Raw genomic sequence first — 23397 nt, 5'->3', positions numbered from 1 at the left:
AACTAAGCTCTATGGTATGGTATGGCCTAGAGCTCAATGAAAGAAGAGGATCTGAACAAATATACTAAGAGGGATACACTGAAGAAATTCAGGAGCCTAAAAGTTCAAAAGGTCAATGTTCCATTGACCCTAATGCTGCTGAAAAATTTAAAAGGCAAAGTCCAAACCAAGCCCAGTGGCACACACCTACTCAAGTGGCCAGCCCTGAGCAGCACAGGCGGCCTCCTAAAATAAAAATAAAAACAAATACAAAAGATGAGAAATCAGATCTCCAGATGGATATATAAGAGATGAGCAGACTTTCCTGGAGACCTTGGTGTCTTGCTGGTCAAGGCTGGCCTGAAAGTGAGGATCATGTGTGACACAGACATGTCAGAGGACCATGTCTTTACTCAACCTGTCTCCTTCACAGTGGCAGATTTTCACAGCTATGAAACAGAATGTCCTCAGCGATTACAAGCTGGCCAAGATGAAACAGATTCTGGTGGGGTCAACACTATCGCTGTATTTCTAAACTAAAGTGACATAAATTCTGAACATTTAAACTGGAGAGACTCCATGAGCACAGTAACATTTATTCTGCTTTACATTACAAAATAAAGTTTAAAAATAAGGAATTATGGGCTGGGAAGATGACACCATGGTTAAAACATTTACAACAAAACCTTGAGGACCAGATTTCGAATCCCTATAATCTATGTTAAAGTCAAGTAGCTGTGGTGACCAGCCCAGAAGGCAGAGACAGGGGACCCCCAGGGCAAACTGACTAGCAAATGAATCTGTAAGCTCTGATTTCAATGAAAGATGCTTCCTTACTGAATAAGGTGAAAGAGCAACCAACTATGATTCCTGGCACCCACCTCAGGCCTCCATGTATACATGCACACATGCATGTATACCAAACGTTCATACACACAGGCAAACCACATGTCTTAGTTTGGATTACTATTGCTGTGCTGAAACACCATGACCAAAGCAAGTTGGGGAGGAAGGGGTTTATGTGGCTTATATTTGCATATCACTTCATTATAAAAGGAAGTTAGGACAAGAACTCAAGCAGGTCAGGAACCTGGAGGCTGGAGCTGATGCAGAGGCCATGGTGCTGCTACGAATTGCTTCCCAGGGCTTGCTAAGGCTTCCTTCTTATAGAACCCAGCACCACTAGCCCAGGGATAGTACACAATGGACTCGGCTCTTCCCATGTATCAACTTCTAAGAAAGTGCCCTCCAGGCTTGCGTATAGCCTGATTTTGTGGAGACATTTTCTCAGTTGAAGTTCCCTCCTCTCTGATGACTCCTGCTTGGGTCTAGTTGACATTGAACTAACCAGTGCACCATATATGCATAAAAATGGAAAAAAAAAACAGAGTTTTGTTATAAGGCAAATGTCAACATCTTGCTAACTAGAAAAAAGTACATACTTTATTTAAACAAAAAATGAAGGAAATGTAAAATTCAATGGCAAGTATGACATTATCTATTATTTTAAGTGAAATATATTCAGCCTTGATTTTGATTTCTTCTGTCTCATTGCTGGATAGTCAACTTAAGATTAAACGTGATATAAAAAGGGCATTGACACTCCACCCTCTTTTTTCTGCATCCTTCCTGTCTTAAAACTAGATGCACCTCTGCCCCCCATGACTATTCTCCTCTTATCCCCACATATCTCTCCTGCTAAAAATGTCAGCAAAGGCAATCAATACTTATGACTAAATCTTACACATTCCATCTTCTCTTCACCTCCTCTCGTCTGACTGCCGCGTTCCAGCTTTGTTCTCTAATGCTAGACTTCTGATCATGCTAACAAAGCAGACATTTGAACAGGAGCCTTGTTACCATGATCAGAAGATTGCTTTAGTTTTTATGTACCTTTATCTGTCTTATCTTATGGCTTACTTTTCTAGTCACAGTTCAAATTTCATTGCAATGTATAAATTTCCAAATTACGAGAATTGTTTGGGAAATGCAAATGACAGTGTATTTGATGGCTCCTCCCATTTTTCTTGGATTAAAGTGTGTAACTAAGACAGATTAGGCCTGTGAATACTATACTATCATGGAAAAAGACCAATTTAAAGACTGTGTAAACAATTCAACAAGTAAATGACATAAGGCTGGGTGATGTCCAGCACAGAGGAGAGAAGGTGAACACAACATCCACCTCTAATGAAGAAGCTGTTTGCAACTGATACCTTCTGGAAAAGGGAAAAATCAGATTCCTCCATATTCCAGGGCAGGCCCCATGCCAACAAAAACAAAAACAAAAACAAAAAAAACAAACGGACTCCGGGTTTTTTTTAGTATACTTTTTGTTTGAGGTTGTTTGTCTTATTGGGTCTCTCTCTCTCTCTCTCTCTCTCTCTCTCTCTCTCTCTCTCTCTCTCTCTCTCTCTCTCTCTCTCTCTCTCTGTGTGTGTGTGTGTGTTTTGATTTTCTTTCTTGTGTGTGTTGTAGAGGTTAAGAAAGAGGGAGAGAGAACATTAAGTTGAGTGGATAGGTATGTGGGGGAGAAACTGGAAGGAATTGGGGAAGGATAAAGAATATGATCAAAATACACTATATGAAAATTTTTGTTTTAATTTAAAAAAAAAAGAGTTAAAGGTAGAGCTAGCTTAGTTCCCTTAAAGAACAGAAAGAAGCAGAGGATGTTGGTGGGCAATGGCACGCCCGGAATTAGAAGTCAACGGCCATGTAGAGACCAGGTCGTGTAGAAATGTACAGATGACAGGGTCGAGCTTCATCTCTAGGTGCACCAGAAGTCAGCAGAGTGATTTACAGAGCGTCTAAGTGGTCAGTCTTCCAGGCAGCTTGGCTAGATTTGGAATCACCATGAAAACACAACTCTGGGTGTGTCTGTGAAAGATTTTCCAAAGAGAATGCACAGGAATGGGTCTGGGGTTCCATACTGAATGGAAAGATGGAAGTGAATACAACGCCAGCGCTTGTCTCTCTCTGCATCCTGACTGCAGATGCAGCGTGTGCAGCTGTCTCCTTTCCTGCCATGATGCTTGTCCCCCAGGAATGGACAGTAGTCTCCAGGTGTGAGCCGCCCCAAAAAAACCTCTGTTCCACACTGCTGCTTCCACTGGGTATCTCCCTGCAGTGATGAGAAAGACTGGGAGAGATGACGACTAATTCACATTCTTTGAAATGGCTGGCAGCTTTTCTGTGAAGAGTGGAAAGGGAAGGAGAGAAAGGCCAGGGAGAACAGGGGATTACTGTCCTCCTGAAGCAGGTCCTGGGGGGCTTAGCCAGAAGGGGCCTGGGCGATGTGAGCGCAAAGTGGAGGATTTTAGAGGAGGACTCGATGAACTTGTGGACAGGAGAGAAATGACTGTTTCTAAATTGCTGGATTAGTAAATTGTGCCATTTTCCAAAAAACAAGGGAAAGAAAACAAAGAACAGATTTACAGGTAAAAACTAAGAGTTCTATTTTGTCCAAATTAATCTTGGGGTTTCTGTTAGAAATACAAGGATGCCACTGGCTTAGGCTGTATGACAGGGAGTTTAGAATCTAATGGAGAGATCAGGGTGGAAGGCCTAGAAGTATCATTGAAAGCCGTGTAATTAAGCAAAAACATCTGAAGGGAAAATTTCAAGGCTAGAACAGAGAGGAAGGCAGAGGAGGACTTGACAGACAGACCTTGTAAAGTTTCACCAAAGAGACAGAACCAGCAAGGAGGCTGGCAAGGGAGGTTGGTTTGACAGGGAAAACACACACACACACACACACACACACACACACACACACACACACACACGACTGGACTATATAATACTGACGGGAGAAGGAAGTGATTGCCTTTGCTTAGGGCAGCTCGAGGTTAGGCCAGATGAGGTGAAAAACACAAGGGGTCGGGAGGTTAAGAAGTTGTCTGTAAAAAAGAAATTAATATCTCTTCTGTTGGCAATTCAGTTATTTCTGATATAGACATTCAATAACCTCATAATGCTACTGCTCCCTAAATAATGATTAGTGTCAGTAATTGGGAAGAGGGGACCTCTCTTCAGACCTCTACAACACCATCACCTTCCACACTGTGAAACTATCTAAGCTCCTGTTATAACATCACAATGTTTTGCTGTTCCTGAGAGCTAAAGCTATCCAATCTTTATATCTGTAATTATTGTGAGCAAGACTCAACATCTAAATGTATTTTTGCAATGAAGATTTCGACATTAGCCTAATTAACCCAGGAAACTCTTTTAGCCATACTTGCCAACAGCTCAAAGACAGTACTTTGGCATTAGAAAGTCTCCATGATGCGTTTGGTGGCTGGGGAGTGACAAATAAGTAATAATTTCTAAAGTCACATGAACAGATTCACATCCTCTAATGTTCCCATCAAATACATAATCTCCTACCAAGCTCAGCATGGACAGTCGAATCTCTGGAATACACAATGTGACTTTAATAAGCAACAATGCCTCAATCGATAAACAAACTTGATTTACTAGTGACTCACTTGATTCTGGGGGCTTTGTAGTTGCTCTTTCATAAGTAATTGAGGAAGGCTACCCTTAGCAAAGATCATGAAGAAATAAGACTGATATGAGACCAATAAGGTCTGATAACCTTTGCTATCTCCTCAGCCAAGGCACCATCACTGGTGGGCCTCTGGCTCACTAACTCTGACCCAGACTATTTGCCACCTAACTCAAGTTGTCAGTTAAATTTTGACCTTCTACACTCCTGGTCTCACATTCCGGGTGTTTCATCTGGACCTCATTCATTATTTGGTTACTTATCCAGAGACTAGTCATGGAGCTGCCTGCCATGTTCAGGTGCAGTGCTGATGCTAAACCAGAAAGTAGACTGGACAAAGGCAGTAACCCTTGAAAAGCTCACATTCTAGCCATGGGCCGTGGTACTTGCTGTCCACCAACCTACCACTCAAAACAGTAAGGTGAAAGATTGTAAGTTCAAGGTCAGGCTGCAGTACATAGTGAGACTCTCAAAAACAGAATACAAAACAAAACAAAGAGATAAATCAAGTTCCAGTCTGGCAAGCAAGTTGCTTTCTATTTTCTTGAGTTTGTGTTTTGATTTTGTTTCAGTCACAAAGTAGGGTCTTGGTCCTAATGCCAGGCAACTCCTTTTGCTAGTGACCTGGTTTTGCCATTTTCCCCTGTGTGGCTGTGCAGGGCAGCAATAAGGGCATCAGTCTAGATTTCCTGTCAGCACACTGTTCACATGTGGTTTTGTACTATGAGAAATCTGCCATTGCGCCTTAATTGGTTTAAGAAATAATACAGCAAATATTTTGACTTCAGGCTAACTTTCATTTGCAATTAACCTAACTCCTTCAAATATATTGACTACTTGATCCCAATCAAAGTCTCTGTTTTTTGTTATTAAGTTATCACTCTTGAGGGTAGCCTGGTCTACACAGTGAGTACAGGTTAGCTATAGGCAGCGCTACATTCTGAAACCTTGTTTAAGACAAAGAAATAGGAGGAGGAGAAAGCAGGAGGAAGGACGGAAGGAAAGGAGGGAGGGAGGGAAGGAGGGAGGGAGGGAGGGTGGGAGGGAGGGAAGAGAGGACAAAGTCAAGCAATCTGAGGTCACTGTAGCAGTATCATCCCTTTCTATGTCTTTGTGATCCATTCCTAAATGTTTCTAGTAGTCATGAATAGGCTAGAGAAGAAATCCACTGACTTTCAATGAGGTTCTAAGATTGCCCTCTGCACCTCACAATCAAGAAAGATCACACCCTCTGAAATCCAAGTGCACGCACCCATCTGTCCAGTTGTGGAAGTTTGAATGTAACTGGCCCCCATAAGCTCATGGGGAGTGGCACTATTAGGAGGTGTGGTTTTGCTGGAGTAGGTACGGCCTTGTTAGAGGAAGTGTGTCACTGTGAGGGTGGGCTTTAAGGTCTCATGTGTTCTCAAGCCATGTTCAGTGTCTCAGATCACTTCCTGTTGTCTGCCAGTCAAGATATAGGACTTGACTCTCAGCTATTTCTCCAGCATCATGTCTGCCTGCATGCTTTCATGTCACACCATGATGATAAGGACCAAACCTCTGAAAATGTAAGCCACCCCACTTAAATGCTTTTCCTTTATAAGAGCTGCTGTGGTCATGGTGTCTCTTCACAGCAATAGAAACCCTAACTAAGACACCAGTATTGTAGAAAGCTTCAATAATTGGGTAGATGGTCTCATAGAATATCTCATTTGAAAATTTTTGTTCTTTACAAGTTACTTGAAATTTTATGGCTATGAAGACTAAATGTAGAAAGCAAGGTCATAAGAATATGTTGAGATTTTTAGCCTGTGAGATGTAGTTTGATTAAAAGTTGGAAATAGGCTGTGTCTATTGAACAACTCCAATTCATGAATAACCATGACCCTCTCAACTGGAATACCATCTCTGTCTCTGGCCCATGCAAGTAGATCATTAGGTTCAGTCTTGAATTTATGAGCTCACCAGCACTGGAGTGTCCAGTGAATGGTAATCCCCAATCCTCCAGAAGCATCCCCAAAGCTTTTGAGAGCATATAGAACTTTTATGAGCCTGCAAATTCAAAGCAGATGTCATCCTGGCAGGAAAACAGAGTAAGCCATGAAGCCAAACTGCATAATTTTTCTTTGGATTCCTAGATCAGGAAGAAGGTTGGCAGGAATGGGGGAAATGCAATCTGAGCTGCTTCCTCCTTTCATCCTTTCACTCAAAGCAGGTAGTGGGCCAGGTCCTAGCAATCTGCACCAAAGAGCCCAGTCTAATACTGGGAAAGTTCATGGGAAATTAATATAAACAGAAAACATAGTAACAATATGTCCATAATTATCCTAGGATTTTATAGCACCCTGACCCTCGAGAAACAGTGAGGACAAACCCATGCCAGCACCCTCGACAAGTTTATATTTCTGTTTGTAGGAGCGTATACTTCTGTCCCTAAAATAGCCTCCATTTTCTTAAATAAAAAAGGTTCATTTGCTGGCTGAAATAGGAAGGAGAATTATTTCCAGTAGATATAATTCTTGTAAAAAAAATGTTATGCATTTTGCCTAGGGAACAAAGTCTCCCATGATTGCCAAGCTTATGGCATCTATTTTTACTCCTTCCAATTGTAAGAGAATTTTAACTATGCTTTTTTTTTATAGATGGAGTCATTTTAATAGTAAGCAAGCAATAATGCAAGTTCTTGGTTGGGAAATGGATGCTGAGTGTCTTGGTTTCAGTTCTGAACTTGATGCTTATAGAGAGGAAGGTAGAAGATAGACAATTCGTCCCATGTAACACTGGTCTCTAAATCGTAGCCCTAGCGACCCTCTTCTTGGGCTTTGTGCAGCACTTATGTGTGTTCACTTTGAAGCTTCCAGGGAATCTGCCACTTAGGAGTTCATTTCAGACTTGTCACTAAAGCCATTTCAGCTTATTGATTGTCTGAAAAGATACCAATTGCGCTGTGCTTTATAAAATAAGTTGTCATGGAGATTTCTTAAGGAGAGAAGCAACTTGATTGTTGTTGTTTATTTTATGATCTGGACGCTAATCATCAGAGCAGAAGATGAAAACAAATGGGCCTTGCTGCTGTCTGACAATAACCCACGGTAGGCAGATTGCACTCAATGTGTCTATCAGGAGAGGGGGTAAAAATGGCATTGCAGATAAAAGCTAACGGGAAGAAGGAACTGGAACAAAGAGAGCTGCGAACCGCTGAGACAAAGACGGTTTGCATTTCCATATGGTGTGTGGGTGGCCTTTGTTTTGCAGATTCTCTGTGCTTTTTATTACCACTATGTAAAAATAAGAGTGCAAAACAACTAGCCTGTGAGAAGATGCCAATTCTCTTCCTTTTCTTAAATTCTGTGTCTTCTAATATAAACCAAATGATTGTCGTGTCATTATTGTTAGGATTCCTTCTTTGGGTACTTCCATAGATTGTGCAGCAAACAAAATTGTTTGTTTATTTGTTGTTTCAAAAAAAAATATTTCAGGTGCTTAACCTGACCCTTCCTGGTTCTATTGAAAGACAATTACAAAGAATTCTTTTAAAAATCAACCAACAGTGAATCTCAGACTTCTGTGGGTTTTATTTCACCTGTGCTATGTAGAGGGCTACATGGAGGAAATTCTTTACCCAGTGATTCACAAGACTATTCAATTATTTGCCTGGTATACTTGTCCAAAAAGCACCAAAAGGTTTTGCAAATCTCTTCTTCGATTTATCACAATGTGTTTGTTTTTGAGACAGGGTCTTATGTAACCAAGCTAGCCTTGAACTTGTTATGTAGTCAAGAATGACCTCAAACTTCTGATCCGCTTGGTTCCATCCCGAGTTCAGGGATCAGGCTTATGCTATCCAACCCAGTTAGAATCCCAAGGGATTCTAGGCAAGCACCTCATCAACTGAGCTACACCCCCAGAACTATCACTATTTTATTTTGATGCTAAATAAAAATGTATCTTTGTTTTAAGTTAAGATTTACCTTTGTATTATGAAAAGACTTTAAATTCTCAAAGATGTATGATACAGTTAGTATCTTTCATTCCTATGCCCTAGACATTCACCATAAACAGGTGCCACCTGGGGAATAATCCATTTTATGGATAACACCACTTAATCCTATTATTTCAAAGCAAATCTCAGCAGTTACATCGTTTGTTTCATCAAGTAAAAGGGGAGGTGGAGAGATGGCTTCAGTGCTTAAATGCACTTGTGCAATCGTTAGAATTCAGATGCCGGCACTCGTGTGACAAGCCAGCCAGGCATCTCTTACATGTCTGGAGTCCCCCTGGTTCAAGGTGGGCAGAAACAGGAAGCTTGCTGGAGCTTGCGGGCTTCTAGCCAAGCCAATACAACCTGAGACCAAGACTGAAAAGGAGACCCTGTCTCAAAGGAATAATAACAGCACCCTCTCTGACGTCCATTCATGCACCTGTGTGCACAAATACACACACATAGATAAATAAATAAACCAATCTTTTTAACTTGTTCAGAAAACCAACCTTGAAATACAAACATGTTTAGAATGTAGCTTTCTGCTTCCTGAGGACCTCGGAGTTGAAGAGTGGACTCACATTTTGTAGGGCACATGTACCATGTTTTCCTTATCCCCTTGTCAGTTAAAGGACATTTAGGTTGTTTCCATTTCCTAGCCATTGTGAATATGGCTGAGCAAGGATCTGGAGAGTAGGATGTAGATTCTTTGAGTATATGCAGAGGAGTCGTATAACTGTCTCACATGGTCAATTTATTTTTAGCTTCTTGAGAATTCTCCACATTGATTTCCAGAGTGGCTGTGCCAGTTTGCAATCCCAATAGTGAGTGAGGGCTCCCTTCGCCTTACAACAAATCTTTCCAACACTCCTTGTAGGCTGTTTTGTTTGTCTTTGACATTCTAAACTGGGTGAGATAAAAATCAAAGTTGTCTTGATTTACTAGGGGCGATGAACATTTTCTTCTGAGATATTTTTTAGCCATTATTCTCTCCTCCTCCTCCTCCTCCTCCTCCTCCTCCTCCTCCTCCTCCTCCTCCTCCTCCTCCTCCTCCTCCTCCTCCAAAAACTGTCTGTTCAGGTCCCAGGCCCATTTTTGAATGGATTATTTGTTTCTTTGACTCTTACTAACTGCCAGTCAGAGGTATGGCTAGCAAAGGTTCTCGTCCACTCTGTGGGCTTCCCTTTCCCCATGACTGTTTCTTTACCTGAGCAGAGGACTGTCAGTTTTATGAAGTCCAAAAGCAGGAAGCACAAGACACAAACCTGGCGTGCCTTCCTCACACCTGAGCTGGCTTCGGCCGTCCTCTTTTCCCGGGCCCCTGTGTTCCTCTCTGTGTAAGTGTGCTGTGCGTTATATGCTAGCCCGAGATGTCAGCAGAGCTTAAGGCACACTTGAGGGTCTTACCACTTTTATGTTTCCTTCACTTCCTGTATGTCCCTTCTGTTCCCAGCTGATTTTTTCTACATCACCCCTCCCTTGCATGCCTCCAGCTGGTAAGGCAGCCCAAATCTTCCTCACCTTAGTCAGTGAGACTAGAGTAATGAGATCCCTCAAACAAAGCAGCCACATGCACAGACCAGACCTGCGGCAGTTCCAGCTTCTCAAGGGAAAAGTCTATGTGGCTTTGACTACTCTAGCATGTTTGTGAAGATTTTTTAATTCCCTTCTGGATCAGAGTTTGCATGGCCACACTACTCATTTGGGCATCTCTGTAATATCCCTCAGATCTACAATGTCACCAACAACCCACACCTCCCAGCTTCCTCCCTCCCTCCTTCCTCCTGCCCACTTTGATTAAATCAATCTGGAGCCTTTCATTCGAGAACTTCACAAGGAGTTAGCTTTGATTATTCATTTTCTTCATGTTTGTTTTCTAACTCAGTAAATACCACACCTGCCATTAATATTCCCTCTCTCTACTTTATTTGCTATAAAATATCTTTCTCATAAATCTCAGTATTGCTAATTCTCACTTTTGATCGTTTATTGATAAATACAGGTCAAAGACTGAATTCTGAGTATCATATAATAGGTACTTCATATAGTATTAAGTGCATAATTCTCTTACGTTGAACATTTTTCTAGCTAAAACATTAACATTCAGGTCAAAACTTTTCTTCCTTCATTTTATTAAAATATATAAAAAGACCCTTGGTTGTGTGGGTCATCTCATAAAACATATTTAAGCACAGCAGTAATGATAATTAAATACTTCCAGAATTTTCTCTATTCATTGTTTTCTTTAAAAAAAAAAAAATTAGTCAAGAATGCCAGAGAGATGGCCCAATAGGTAAAGGCATCTGCTGTCAGACCTGATGCTGGCGTTTGCTCCCCGGAATCTACATGGTGCAAGGGGAGAACGAATTCCCTCAAGGTGTCCTCTGACCACCCCATGCAGAACACAGCACTTGATTGCACACACAGGCACAAACAAAGTAAATAAATGTAATAAAAATAAGAGAAAAAGGATGTTCTCAATAAAATTCAGTAAAGATGGTAGAGAGTGGAAGAAAACCAATGTCTGTAGTAAAATACACAGATCGAGAATGAATTCAACTCTCTGTGCAGCTGATCTTCTTTCGCTGTTTTTCAAATAGTAAAAACAGCGTCTCAGAAAAATAACTACAAACTTGTAGCAAGAATTGTTAGAAGGTCGTGTTAATAAAATCAAACCTGAAGCCAGTTATTGGGATGAATACTGGAAGATCAGAGAAGTAGAACAAGCCACGGCTACCTCACCTCGCCAGTTCCTCAGCTGATCCCGTTTCCTTAGACTGGAAGCTTCTGTGTCCTCATCCGAATGGATTTCAGCTGAACTGTGCTGCTCAAAAGCCTAAAAGCTTAACCAGCCAAAAGCTTCTAGTTTCTGGTCTTCACGCCTTATATACCTTCTGCTTTCTGCCATCACTTCCTGGGATTAAAGGCTTGCTTTCTGGGATTAAAAGCGTGTGTCACCATGCCTGGCTGTTTCCAATGTGGCCTTGAACTCACAGAGTGGAATGCTAGGATTAAAGGTGTATCTAGTGGCTGTTCTGTTCTTTGACCTCAGATAAGTTTATTAGGGTGCACAATATTTTGGGGAACACAATACTACCACACAAACTGCTTCAGCAATTGACGCCGCTGATATTCCTGTCACATTCCCACCTTCCTCACTTCATATCCACTAATCATTGTTCCACCGCCTCATAAATATTCAAACCTTAACTAACCATTGTTTATTTATCTTATTTGATTCATTAAATTGTGTCCTTTATGATAAAATTACCTGTGGGTACAGAGCAACTAATATGCATGTAATGTAATCACACTGCCTGCCAGCCCATCTCAGAGCGTCAACTGTGAAAAAAGCCACTTTAATAATGTACTTAATGCTAAAATCAGGTGAGTAGGAAGCTGGAGACAGATAATTTGAGGCAAGCTGGCCTTCACCAAGTAAAACAAATGCATCTTCTGTGGGAACCATGTCCTGTTGGTCCAGGACTCTGCAGCCCTAGACAGAGGACATGCTGACATTGATTGTCTTGTAAGCCAAAGACATGTTGGAGGCAATCCAGCATTGGTCAAGAAAAGGGTAGAGTGTTTTTAAAGGCCGGTGCAGGTGAAGAATCAATAGATCAGCAGTGGAGTGAATGCCTGTCTTCTAAATCTCGGTTTCCGTGAATTATGACCGTTGCCTTTTGCAACTCCAGTGGATCCTCTGGAATTATATAAACCTAGCTTTTCCTAATTCTCTTTAAGGATGGAGTCATGAAGAGAAAGACAACCTCATTGTCATCTCAGCGAGTGGCATGAAGTAAAGTTATTACAGAGCTTTCTATGTTTTCCTTTCCTTTCATCTTTGTGCAATGACCCAGTCTCAAAATCCTATTTTCTAGGTTCAAGCAAGCAATGTAATAGCCTCTGGCCTCCTTCTCCTTTATCTTTGCTTCACTGAAACAAACTGCAGCCAGGCCCACTGCGCTCTGCATCTCAGCTCCGGCCTGAGGAGATTTCTCTTTGTGCAGGGACGGTAGGAGTGGGTTTGTGCTGGCGCCAGGCATCTGGCATTGGCTTGCCCAGCGCAGGCCAACTGTCTGAAAGGTGTGGTTCAGAGATGCAGTGTTCTCGCTCAAACGAGTCTCACATCCTCTATAAACACTTCAGATCAGTTGGGAAAGATACAAGGGTAATTATAAAGGGTGACAAAATCTAAAAATAAAAAAATAAACTGGTCCTTTTTTAATTTGAAAACTATTTATTTTACATAAATGGGTTTATTTTATTTTTGAGATTATAATATAATTACAACATTTCTACCTTCCCTTTCTTCCCCTTAAATTCTTCTACATACCCTTCCCTACTCTCCTTCAATTTTTTTCACTAATTGTCATTGCATGCATAGGTATATGTATATGTATATGTATATGCATATGTATATGTATATGTATATGCATATGCATATGCATATATGTCCCTAACTATAACCTGTTCTGTCTGTTTAATGTTACTTTAATTAATGTATGTTTTCAGAGCTTACTGTTTGGCCCAAGCAGTTCCTTTTAATAGATGATAGAGATAGATATTGGACAAATATATTAGATAAACAGATGACAGACATTATATACAAATGACAGACAGATGAATATATAGATGATAAATGTATGATTGACATGAGATGAGACATTTGGTTGATAGGTGACAGATAGGTTAATAGATATATAGTAGTTAGAAAGATGAAGAAGACAGATAGACAGATAGATGATAGATGACAGAGAAGATGGTTAGATAGATAGAAGATAAATAGATAGTCAGATAACAGATAGAAAGATAGATGATAGATGACAGATAAGATGAGTTAGGTAAAGGGGACAGATACATAGTTAGATGACAGAAGATAGAAAGATGTTAGATAGATGATAATCTCTTACCCAGAAGAAAAACTTTAAGCACATGATTCTACGTTTTCAGGAAATGAGTGAGAACAATCTTTTCTATTCTTAAAGAACATCTCAGAATATGAAGAAAACACAATCAAAATCTGGACCCAAATTAACGAAATGAAATATTCAATAGGAACAATGAGATGCAAAGTTAATACTGCTACACATTTTTATTTTATTTTATTATTTTATGTGTATGGGTGTGTAGCCTGAATGTATGTCTGTGTGACACATGTGTGACCGGTGCACAGGAAAGCTGAAAGAGAGCATTAGATTCCCTAGAATTGGAATTAAAAATGGTTACAAGCTGCCATGTAGGTGCTGGAAATTGAAGCTGGGTCCTCTGGAAGGCAGCCAGTGCTCCTAACCACTGGGCCAACTCTCCAGCCCCAGTACTGCTAAATATTTCAATTGAGACTTCAAAGTAAAAACCTAAGAAATAACCTCAGAATGCAGAGCAAATGTGCAAGAAAATTATGTTTTAAAAACAGAGAGAAGATGGTACATGTGAAGGACAAAAGAATTTGTGTTTGTGAACTCAGGTAGCTGAGAGGAAAGTAGGATATTTGCAGCAAAAGACATGGATAGAAATCTCATACACTGAACAACAGGTACAAAAATCAGTATTTCCTGCCGTATACTAATAAAGCTGTGTGTCAGGTACACTTTAAATAAAAACTAATATTTTAACATGAGAAAATATAAAAGATCAAAATAAATATTAAGGACCAAAAACATAGCATGTATTAAATTAGCAAATGCTCTAAAGTTTTGAATAGCAGGAACCAGAACATCTCACACAGGGAGTGGGAAGCCACGGGAAGTGTAGCGAGAGATCCCTATAAGGAGGCTTACAGGCACTCACTGGCTAAGTACACTGCCCCACATGCAGCTTACATGTACCAAAAGGAAGATTTAAATATAAACCTTCTGGCTTCAATGCCATGGTCTGCCGAGAGCTTGTAACAATATGGAAATTTTCCTATATTTATGCATTTCTGTTAAAAACAAAAATAGTACAAACTCTTTGAAACCTAATGTGCCATTTTTATATTAGAAGGCTTAATATTCTTCCTAACTTTCAAGCCTATAATCTCCTTTCTGAGATCTATTCTGGGAAATTAAGATAACATGCCAAAAGCACCTGCTGTGAGTTAGCCACAGCAACACTTTAATCAGAAGCAAAAGTTGGGGAGCACTTTCCACACAAGTAAAAGATTGGAATTCAGATCCCAGCACCCAGCATATGTCAGACAGGTATGGCAGCTGCCTGTAACCAGCTCCAAAAGGCAGAGACAGGATCCCCAGACAAAGCAGGCCAGAGATTGGCCAGATCATGCAGATCAGGGTTTGAGTGACAGAGCCTGCCTCAGTGAGTAAGGTGGAGAAGCAATAGAGCATGATGCCTGATAAACCTAGGGCCTACACACACACACACACACACACACACACATGCATGCACACACACAAATGCACATGGAAAAATAATAAATTAATTAAACAGAGTAAAAGTGATAGTTGTAAACTACTCAAATGTTCCACAATAAGATATTGTTTATGTCGTATATGTCCCATCTTTAAAAGGGGAAAGAATTAATGTACAGCAATATCAGGGGATGAAAGCTCGACATAAAATTGTAGGTGTAGACATATATACATAAACATCGAAGAAAACACAAAGTTCTGTGAGGGTAATGAAACAGTGGGCTGTACATGATGCTGATATTAAGTACCTTTTTAAATTAAATTCTTCCTGATGTACAAAAACATCCAGATATTTCATTGTACTTTGCTCCTATTTAGCATTCTGCATATTTATCTCTTTTGATGTTTTTAACTTCATTACAACAATTTCACATGTGGAACTCAAAGTTTGTGAGTTTATGGAATCAATATCTGATGGCAGAAATCAATATCTGACAGCAGAAATCAATATCTGACGGCAGAAATCAAATGAGCAAACTCTCAGCTTCATGGGGTGCGTATGACTTGCTGAGACATTTTAGCCCCAACCCAAGCTTGAAAATCACTGAAGAAATAATATATTTCAGTCCAAATTTTAGTTCTCTCCCACATCTCAAAGGTAAAGAATTACAAGTTCACTATTAATTACAACCCCTTTGATCTTTATTATATATGCATTAAAAATAAATTGTTAATCAGACCACAACCCATAGAACCATGGAGGCTATATATATAGATAGCATGGAGGTCCCTAGGACGACTGTGGCTTATAATAAATTTTGGTTTTACTCAATTATTGAAAAAAAATTGCCAAATGAATGGAAACACATGGACTATGAACCAAAAGCTGAGGGGCCCCCAGCTGGATCAGGCCCTCTGAATAGGTGAGACAGTTGACTGGCTTGATCTGTTTGGGAGGCAACTAGGCAGTGGGACCAAGTCCTGTGCTCATTGCATGAGTTGGCTGTTTGAAACCTGGAGCTTATGCAGGGACACTTGGCTCAGTCTGGGAGGAAGGGACTGGACCTACCTGGACTGAGTCTACCAGGTTGATCACAGTCCTCGGGGGAGGATTTGCCCTGGAGGAGGTGGGAATGGGGGGTAGACTGGGGGTAAGGGGAGGGAGTGGGAGGGGGGAGAATAGGAGAACCCATGGCTGATATGTAGAATTGAATGATATTGTAAAATAAAAAAAAATAATAATAATAATAATAATAATAATAATAATAATAATAATAATAAATTGTTAGACTCCTCTCTGGGAAGTCTAAACTGCTAGGTATGAATTCAGTGGATATAATCTTCTTCATCTTCATCAGTTTCCCAATGCACACATTTGTTATTTTATTTGAGATGTTTACCTTTATAGTGGTTACTCAGAATATTGAACATCCAATGTTTAGAAATCCAAACTGTGTAATTTTACAAAAACCTGGAATTTGCTTAATTTAATCACTCAGTTATATCAAAATATACTTAATTATATTTTTAAAAATGTAACTGATTAAGAGACATCGAGGCAGAAGCCAGGAATCAGATGCATCGCCAGAAAAGAAAAATGAGTATTCATTCAGCCAGTAACTTTTCAGCCAACTTGTTAGCTTGAAAATAACTTGGACTTTTTCTTCTGTTCAAAACATTCCCAGAGTCCAAGCAAGACAGGCTGGGTTTTGGAATTGGGAATAATGGGGCCAGCAGCATATGAAGGCAGAAGGAGGGCTTCCCGTTTTAGAAAACGACTTTCTAAAGTTTGCTCCCGTCACTGTGCTCCTCTAGCTCTTTGGAGAGCCTGGCTGAAGATCTGATCGTTTTACTAGCCCTCTTGTATACATAAATTAGAGATCTCTGCAAGTGTGTCAGTTGGGTTCCCTGTGAAGAGCTGGTAACTCTTTTAAGCAAGGTATGTGTCATTTGCAGTTAGCAAAATTGAGGCAGTTCATGCAGGGGATTATTCCAGAATGGCTCTCAGGATCAATCTCTAGGAACACAAAAGACAAGGCTGATGATTTTAAAAGCAGGAAGCCATCAAGTCCAGAAGCTAAGGCCCTTGTTGTGACCAGGGAGCCACCAAGATTACTACAGTGTGACAGGGAGGAAGCCATCCTTACCTCAAGACCCCGTGATTAATGCCAGGTCCAGAATCCCATTATGTCTGCTCTGATTTGAACTAGCAAAATATAAGCAATGAACCTAATTCTTGAGCCCCACCAAGCCAGTGACTCGGCAACAAAATATGCCTTAATGCTGCTGGGAGGAAAAAAAGAGAAAAAAAAATGCCTCCATGTTTTTATTTGCCAGCAGAAGAGCTGAAGTGGCAAGACTTTTGCTCACATCTGGTTTCATACCACATGCATGCTTCCTAGCCAAACCAAAAGCCTGACCAGAACCCAAACTGCCAGAGAACTTGAGGAGTACAAAGGCCGGTTCTCCATCAGCAAAGAAAAGCACAACAGTGGAGGGAGGACACCGAGAACTCACGAGTTCCATCTGTTTATTCAGCATCTATACATGCCCATCCAACTAGTCACCAAAAGCCTCAGTGTGACGAGGATGGTGGACAAGGGCCTAGTGCCAACATCGCTTTTCCCAACACAACTGCCATCATTCTCTGCTGAAATCTGAATATGACATTTTCCTCACAGTCGTGGTGTGTGACCACTCTGTTCCCAGAACTGTTGAGGAAGTTTATGGGACCTTTAGGGGTCAAGCCGCACTGGAGGAAGCAGGTCACTGAGGGAAGGGCCTCAGGGTTCTGTAGCTCTGCCCTGCTTCCTCTCTCTCTCTCTCCCTTCTGTCCACCTGAGGCAATGTGACTAGATGCTGCCACTTCTGCTGGCATGCCTGGCCAGCCATCCTGGGCCAGACCCTGCTGAATTCTAAGTTTCTAAGCCTAAACCAACCCTCTTCTACTGAAGTTGCTTCTCATCAGGTACTTTGGCCACAGCAGGAAGAAAAATAACTCATACATTCTGTCTCCAGAGAAGAAAACCAAAGGACCCCTCACCACTCAACCTCAGCATGAGAGTTTGCTCCACCTCTAATAAATTCTATTAAAATAGATACACTACCCTGTTAGACCTGAGGAGACGGCAACACCAGTTCATATTTATAAACGTGCAAAACAAGACAAGGCAAACAGGGGTGGACTAAGGTCAAAGTGCTTGTGCCACGAGCAAGAAAAGCGGAGCTTGGATCCCCATTAGCAGTGTAAATGCTGGGCGGACATGGAAGCCACCAGTAACTCCAGCTTCCCAAGGCAGAGACAGAGGATTCCCAGAGCAAGCGGGCTAGCAAGACAAGCTAGTCGATGAACTCAAGATTTGATTGAGAAACCTTGCCTCAAAGAATAAAGTGAAGAGGGATCAAGGAAGATTCCTAAATTAACCTTGGGCTCCACACATGTGCAAGCAAAGGTACACACATGCATAGGTACACACAGGTGCACACACATGCGCATGCAAAGGAGAAAAGACTGCAGTGGTGTTCTGTAATTATCTTCCCCTTCCTGTGCTTATTCCCTTAGCCAGCATCTAGGCTGCCTCAGGTCCTCAAGACATCGCAGTGAAACACAGGTCCCCCATTGAGATCAGAGCCTTTGGTGGGTTCCTATGTCACAACCACCTGAGACATGCCGGAGGAAATCTGAAGATTCCAAACTCACTTCTCATTTCCCACCTCTTAGACCAGCAAGCTTAGCTAAAAGAGAATCTGGAAAATGCCATTTGGCCTCAGCCCCACAGTAGCCAGGGCAGAGCAGACAGGGGAGCAAGGGAAAAGAGAAGGGGTACGCAGGCAGACAACCACAATCCCGGGAAATTTTTCAAATTCGTTTGTCTTGCGATAATGTGTTGACAGATTGGTTACTGGAAAGATGCGGAACCAGAAGACTCTGCAGAAACAGTCAGAACCAGAGGGAATGAGTCATTTGTCATGTTGACAGGACTGGAAGGCGACACTCGCTATCACCTCACAGTCAGGGCTTACAATGGAGCAGGATTTGGGCCACCCAGCGGGGAAGTGAGTGCCACCACCAAGAGACACCGTAAGTGACCTGGGCTTTTGTTTGTTTCTGACAGAACTGAACATCTTTCTGGGTTTCTGAAAGCCACACGATCAGAAGCCGCACAGGGTGCGTGATAAGCAGTGTCAAAGGGAGTCCTGCTTCAGTGCTCAGATCTGAATTCCGAAACCAGCTCAAAAAAACTTTGCATTCACAGTTTGTAAAGGTTATCATCCTGTGAAACAAGGCAAAGCGATTTTGACACAGAAGGGAGATAAAAGGATTCGAGTTCAAAAGCTCAGTGGAGTAGCTATTAAAATGACAGTCCTGGAGCAAACCCCCCTCATCTGATTCCAGCTGGAGGGAAGCCTATGGCACCAGCCAGCTACCAGACACAGAGACAGAAATTCTCAGGACTGAAATGAAGAAATGCATTTGGGGCTTATCAATTTGCTTCCCTTTTTATCTTGCAGCCCCAAGTGAGCCTCCTGGCAACCTCAGGTGGGAGCAGCAGGGGTCTCAGGTTTCCCTAGGCTGGGAGCCAGTCCGGCCTTTAGCCAACGAGTCTGAAGTCATGGGCTACAAGGTTAGTATCTGTTTGTTCTTTAAACATAAGCACATCTCGAAAACTGATGCTGCAAGGGTGGACCGTGAAGGGGGCATCAAGAATCCTCTTATAAGCATTTTTGCTTTCTTGATGGTATTTTCTTCTTCACAGACGTGGGTTTTGAGGCTTGAAGAGAGTTTTGTATTATAGGTTAAGCCTGTTTTCTCTTTTCCTCTTACCCCAGCCTTCATTTTCTCACTAATCCCGTTCTCATTCATCTTCTCTCTCCCCTAGGCCAGTTCTTCTCAACCTACCTAATGCTGAGACCCTTCAATACTGGTCCTCATGCTGTAGTGGCCTCCAACCTTACAGTTATTTTGATGCTATGTCATAACTGTAATTTGCTACTGTTATGAATCATATTGTAAATATCTGGTATGCAGAATATCTAGTATGTGACCTCTGTAAAAGGGTCATTCAACTCTCAAAGGAGTCAAGACCCACATATTGAGGACCACTGCTCTAAATGATGTAACTTCTAGTTTACTCTCATGTATACATGCATGGTTTTATATTTCTCTATAGAGGAATCTATGAACCACAAATGGGATTACAGATATAGTATTTATCTTTCTGCAAGTGACTTAACTTGCTTCACAATTCTTTCCAATGGCATCCATTTGCCTGCAAATGACATAAAGAGAAGAAAACTCCACTGTGTATGTTTTCCTTATCCATTCCTCTGCTGTTGAACACCTAGATTGGTTCCATAATTTAGCTATCATTGATAGTATTGTAGTTATCAGTCATGTGTAATTATCTCTGACATAGCTCAACTTAGAAACAACCTTTCGGTAATTACTCAGGTATTGTATAGCTGGGTCATGTGGAAGATCCTTTGATCGTATTTGTCTTTTCTTAGAGTGAGTGTTTTCCTGTGGTGTGTAAAGCAGCAGTCAACCTCAGTTCCAAATCCACAGGCATAGGAAAGAAATGGTTAGAAAAAGCGGTAGTACCCTGAATTCAGTATGAAAGTAAGTCGTGTGAAGACAGCCCTGTAGCACCTGGTGCCAGATGGAGGACCCTGGCATAGTGTTCCAGTAAACTTTTTTGGCAGATGACAAAGCCTGAACCTCTAAGGCTGAATAGGATGATGTTCTGTTAACCATAAAACAAAAAGTAAAACAAAAATAAAGTGCTGGGGCAGCACATTACATAGGAAGGAGTCCATGGAGAGAGACAGAATGCTACAAAAGACATTCCACAGGTATCTAGCCTTGTGTTTATAGGACATCTGGGGGTGGAAACCTCTACTCACCTCCAGAAACAACTTTGTATGACCTGTGGGTTAATGTGTCCAAATAGCTAACTTTTGGGCCATATCATCAGAGTTTAATATTTAATTTTGTACAGAATTACCAGTTGAATGTTATTTAGAATAGATTTGAAAGTGTTTTTTATGACAGTATTTAGGCTGATAACCATTATGATATTGTTTTTTTTTATCAGAAATGGTGACAATATTTTGTGGATAAATTAGTAAAAATCTGAAACTTAACAACAGATGCAGCTACAAATGCAATATGCACTCATATATATGCATGAATGGGTGTGTATAATAGTAAATAGAAGACACTCCTTACAGTGTTTCTTAACTGAAATGAATAATAATCACAGGCAGTCTCACACTGAAACACACACACACACACACACACACACACACATGCACACACACACTCAGATCTGACTCTACTTCTCAGAGATACAGAATTTCATCTTTTGAGGGGGTAGATGGGTCATTTTCTGGATCCTTCCATAAGCCATCTCATTTCCACATCTTTCCCCAACAGACCACATCCTTTGAACTCACCCTTCAAGGCGGTATACTCTTCAATAGTAAGGGAAGCAGTATTTTCAGGTGATGGCAGACCATTCAGGGGCAAACTAACAGCATGAGAACTAGACAAACAGCCTTTAAACTGGAAAGGCAATGTAGAATCCTCTGAACAACATAACAAAATCACATGACCACCAAGAAGGTCGGTGGCTTAAGTGCCCCGCCAGTGAGCATAAGTTGTAAATGGCTAAAGAAAGCATGTTAGGCAGGGTGTACAGTTCCCTGAGTATCTGACTCCAGTTTCATTTCTGTGGTTGTAATACAATACCAGACTTCAAGAAGAAAATGAGTTTGGAACTTCCAATTCTACTGTGTAGGAGAGGTCAAAGCAGAAACCGGAAGCATCACATCCACAACTAAGAGCAGAGAAAAATAAATGTGTGGTTCCTGCTTGCTTTCTCTCAGGAACATTCCTTTCTATTATACTTCTATAATAGGAATCCCTGCCTAAGGAGTAGTGCAGCTCACAGTTCATTGGGTCTTTCAACATCAATTAACAACCACGAAAATGCCCCTATCCACATGTCCACAGGCCAACTTGATCTTGATAATTCCTCATTGAACTCTCTTCCCAAGTGATTCTGGGTTGTGTCAAATTAGCAATTAAATTAACCAGCATGCCCAGTGACACTGAACTCTTTGTTATCATTTCCAGCTAATGTGGTGTTTCCCAACAACAGAGAGTACCTTGAAGGCAAGAACACTCATCCTCAACACCCTCAGGAGAGCTAAATCAATTCATTCAATTCATTCAAAAATAATTTCAACCCAGCCTGAAATATCTCACGCAATTATTTATCTCTAGGTCTTACCAAACATGTATTTTTTCAGCATGACTTTCCCATGTGTTGTGATATGACAGACAAGGATCATTGGCTTCTAAATCAGACCTACTTCATCAAATCCTACTTGCATAATTTTGAATAAGTTTCTAAACTTCCTTGAGTTTCATTTTTCTTCAGTTAAAACTGGTAAAAAAATGGTATTAGCAGTATTTATGCAACAGCATTATTTTAAGAATTATGTAATTTGTACAAAATAATTTGCTGTTTAAGTAGCATGTATTGAGAAAGAGATGCTATTTTTTTCTAGTGGAGGAGACTACCTGACTAAAATGTTAACTATATTAACAAAGGAAACTGACAATTCCTGTTTTCTCTTGGTGAAGACCACACACATCACTTTGGAATACTGTCTCACTGGGGAACAGCCGCCAACATAGCTCATCTTAGTTGTATAAATGCACAAAAGCAGGTGCACATTGCAAGATGGTATTTTCCTTTTCATTTTCTTGAAAAAGTTCCACACTCTTCCCCCTGAGAAGGAAGAGCTAGATGAAGGAAGTTACCAACAACTTCCAGAGTCAGGCCCTCCTCACTCACTCTTTTGCTGCCAACTTTATTTGAACCTTTGCTGGCAGGACAGTGCTTAGGACAACTGTGGATACAAAGGGCCTCTTGATAAGAAGGTTTCACAGTGTTCCGTGGCCTTAGTGCAGGGTTCTCTGGATACAGGCATCATGAAACAGGAATGTAGCTAGAAACCATAGCTGAGAATATAAACCAAAAGATTTACAGAGAACACACACTTGGAACTTGACTCTGAGGAGGAACGTGGTCTAGGCAAGAATATCCATCTATCTTTGCCATCTGTAGGGAAGTGCAGGTCATTTAAGGCCATCCTGATCTAGAAAAATAGAATTTGCTTCTGGTATTCAAGGCAGAGGTATTTGGTATTCAAGGAAGTCGAGAGGGGGGTTTGCTTTTGCTTGTACAAAGAAGGTTCTCACTCTGAAAAGACAGAGGTTGCCAGAAAGAAGTCAAGGCAAGAGCCTCAGGCTGAGAACTGGAAGGCAAATATTTGCTATGTCAATCTACACCTAGAAAATCTTTTTTCTAGATTAAAATTCCCTTTACTATATATTTCTGTCTCTACCTTCCCATCCAATTCATGCCAGGAAGAACAGGTATTAATTAGGTGCAAAGTTTACTAATTATCAAATGGCCCATCTATATATGTGGAGAATTTCCTTTACTCGTAACAGTTTAGTCAAAAGCTAAGGCCTTCTGCCACCTGAGAGTTATGTACACCAAGAGTTATTTCACACGTGA

At 41.0% G+C, this 23397-nt stretch overlaps 1 protein-coding gene across 1 annotated transcript in view; it reads left to right on the top strand.

Moving 5' to 3' along the window:
* The window catches only part of Cntn5 (contactin 5), a 1160177-nt gene that overhangs the window by 1124390 nt on the left and 12390 nt on the right, over positions 1–23397 (top strand). Inside the window, exons 22-23 of the mRNA XM_042280381.2 lie at positions 18698–18884; positions 19316–19428. Of these exons, the coding sequence (XP_042136315.1) occupies positions 18698–18884; positions 19316–19428 (300 nt within the window). The remainder of the gene's footprint in view (positions 1–18697; positions 18885–19315; positions 19429–23397) is intronic.

Source organism: Peromyscus maniculatus, chromosome 7 (genome assembly GCF_049852395.1).
Source record: "Peromyscus maniculatus bairdii isolate BWxNUB_F1_BW_parent chromosome 7, HU_Pman_BW_mat_3.1, whole genome shotgun sequence".
Classification (NCBI taxonomy): domain Eukaryota; kingdom Metazoa; phylum Chordata; class Mammalia; order Rodentia; family Cricetidae; genus Peromyscus; species Peromyscus maniculatus.
Note: the sequence above shows the minus strand (reverse complement) of the source record. Positions and strands in the feature narration are given on the sequence as shown.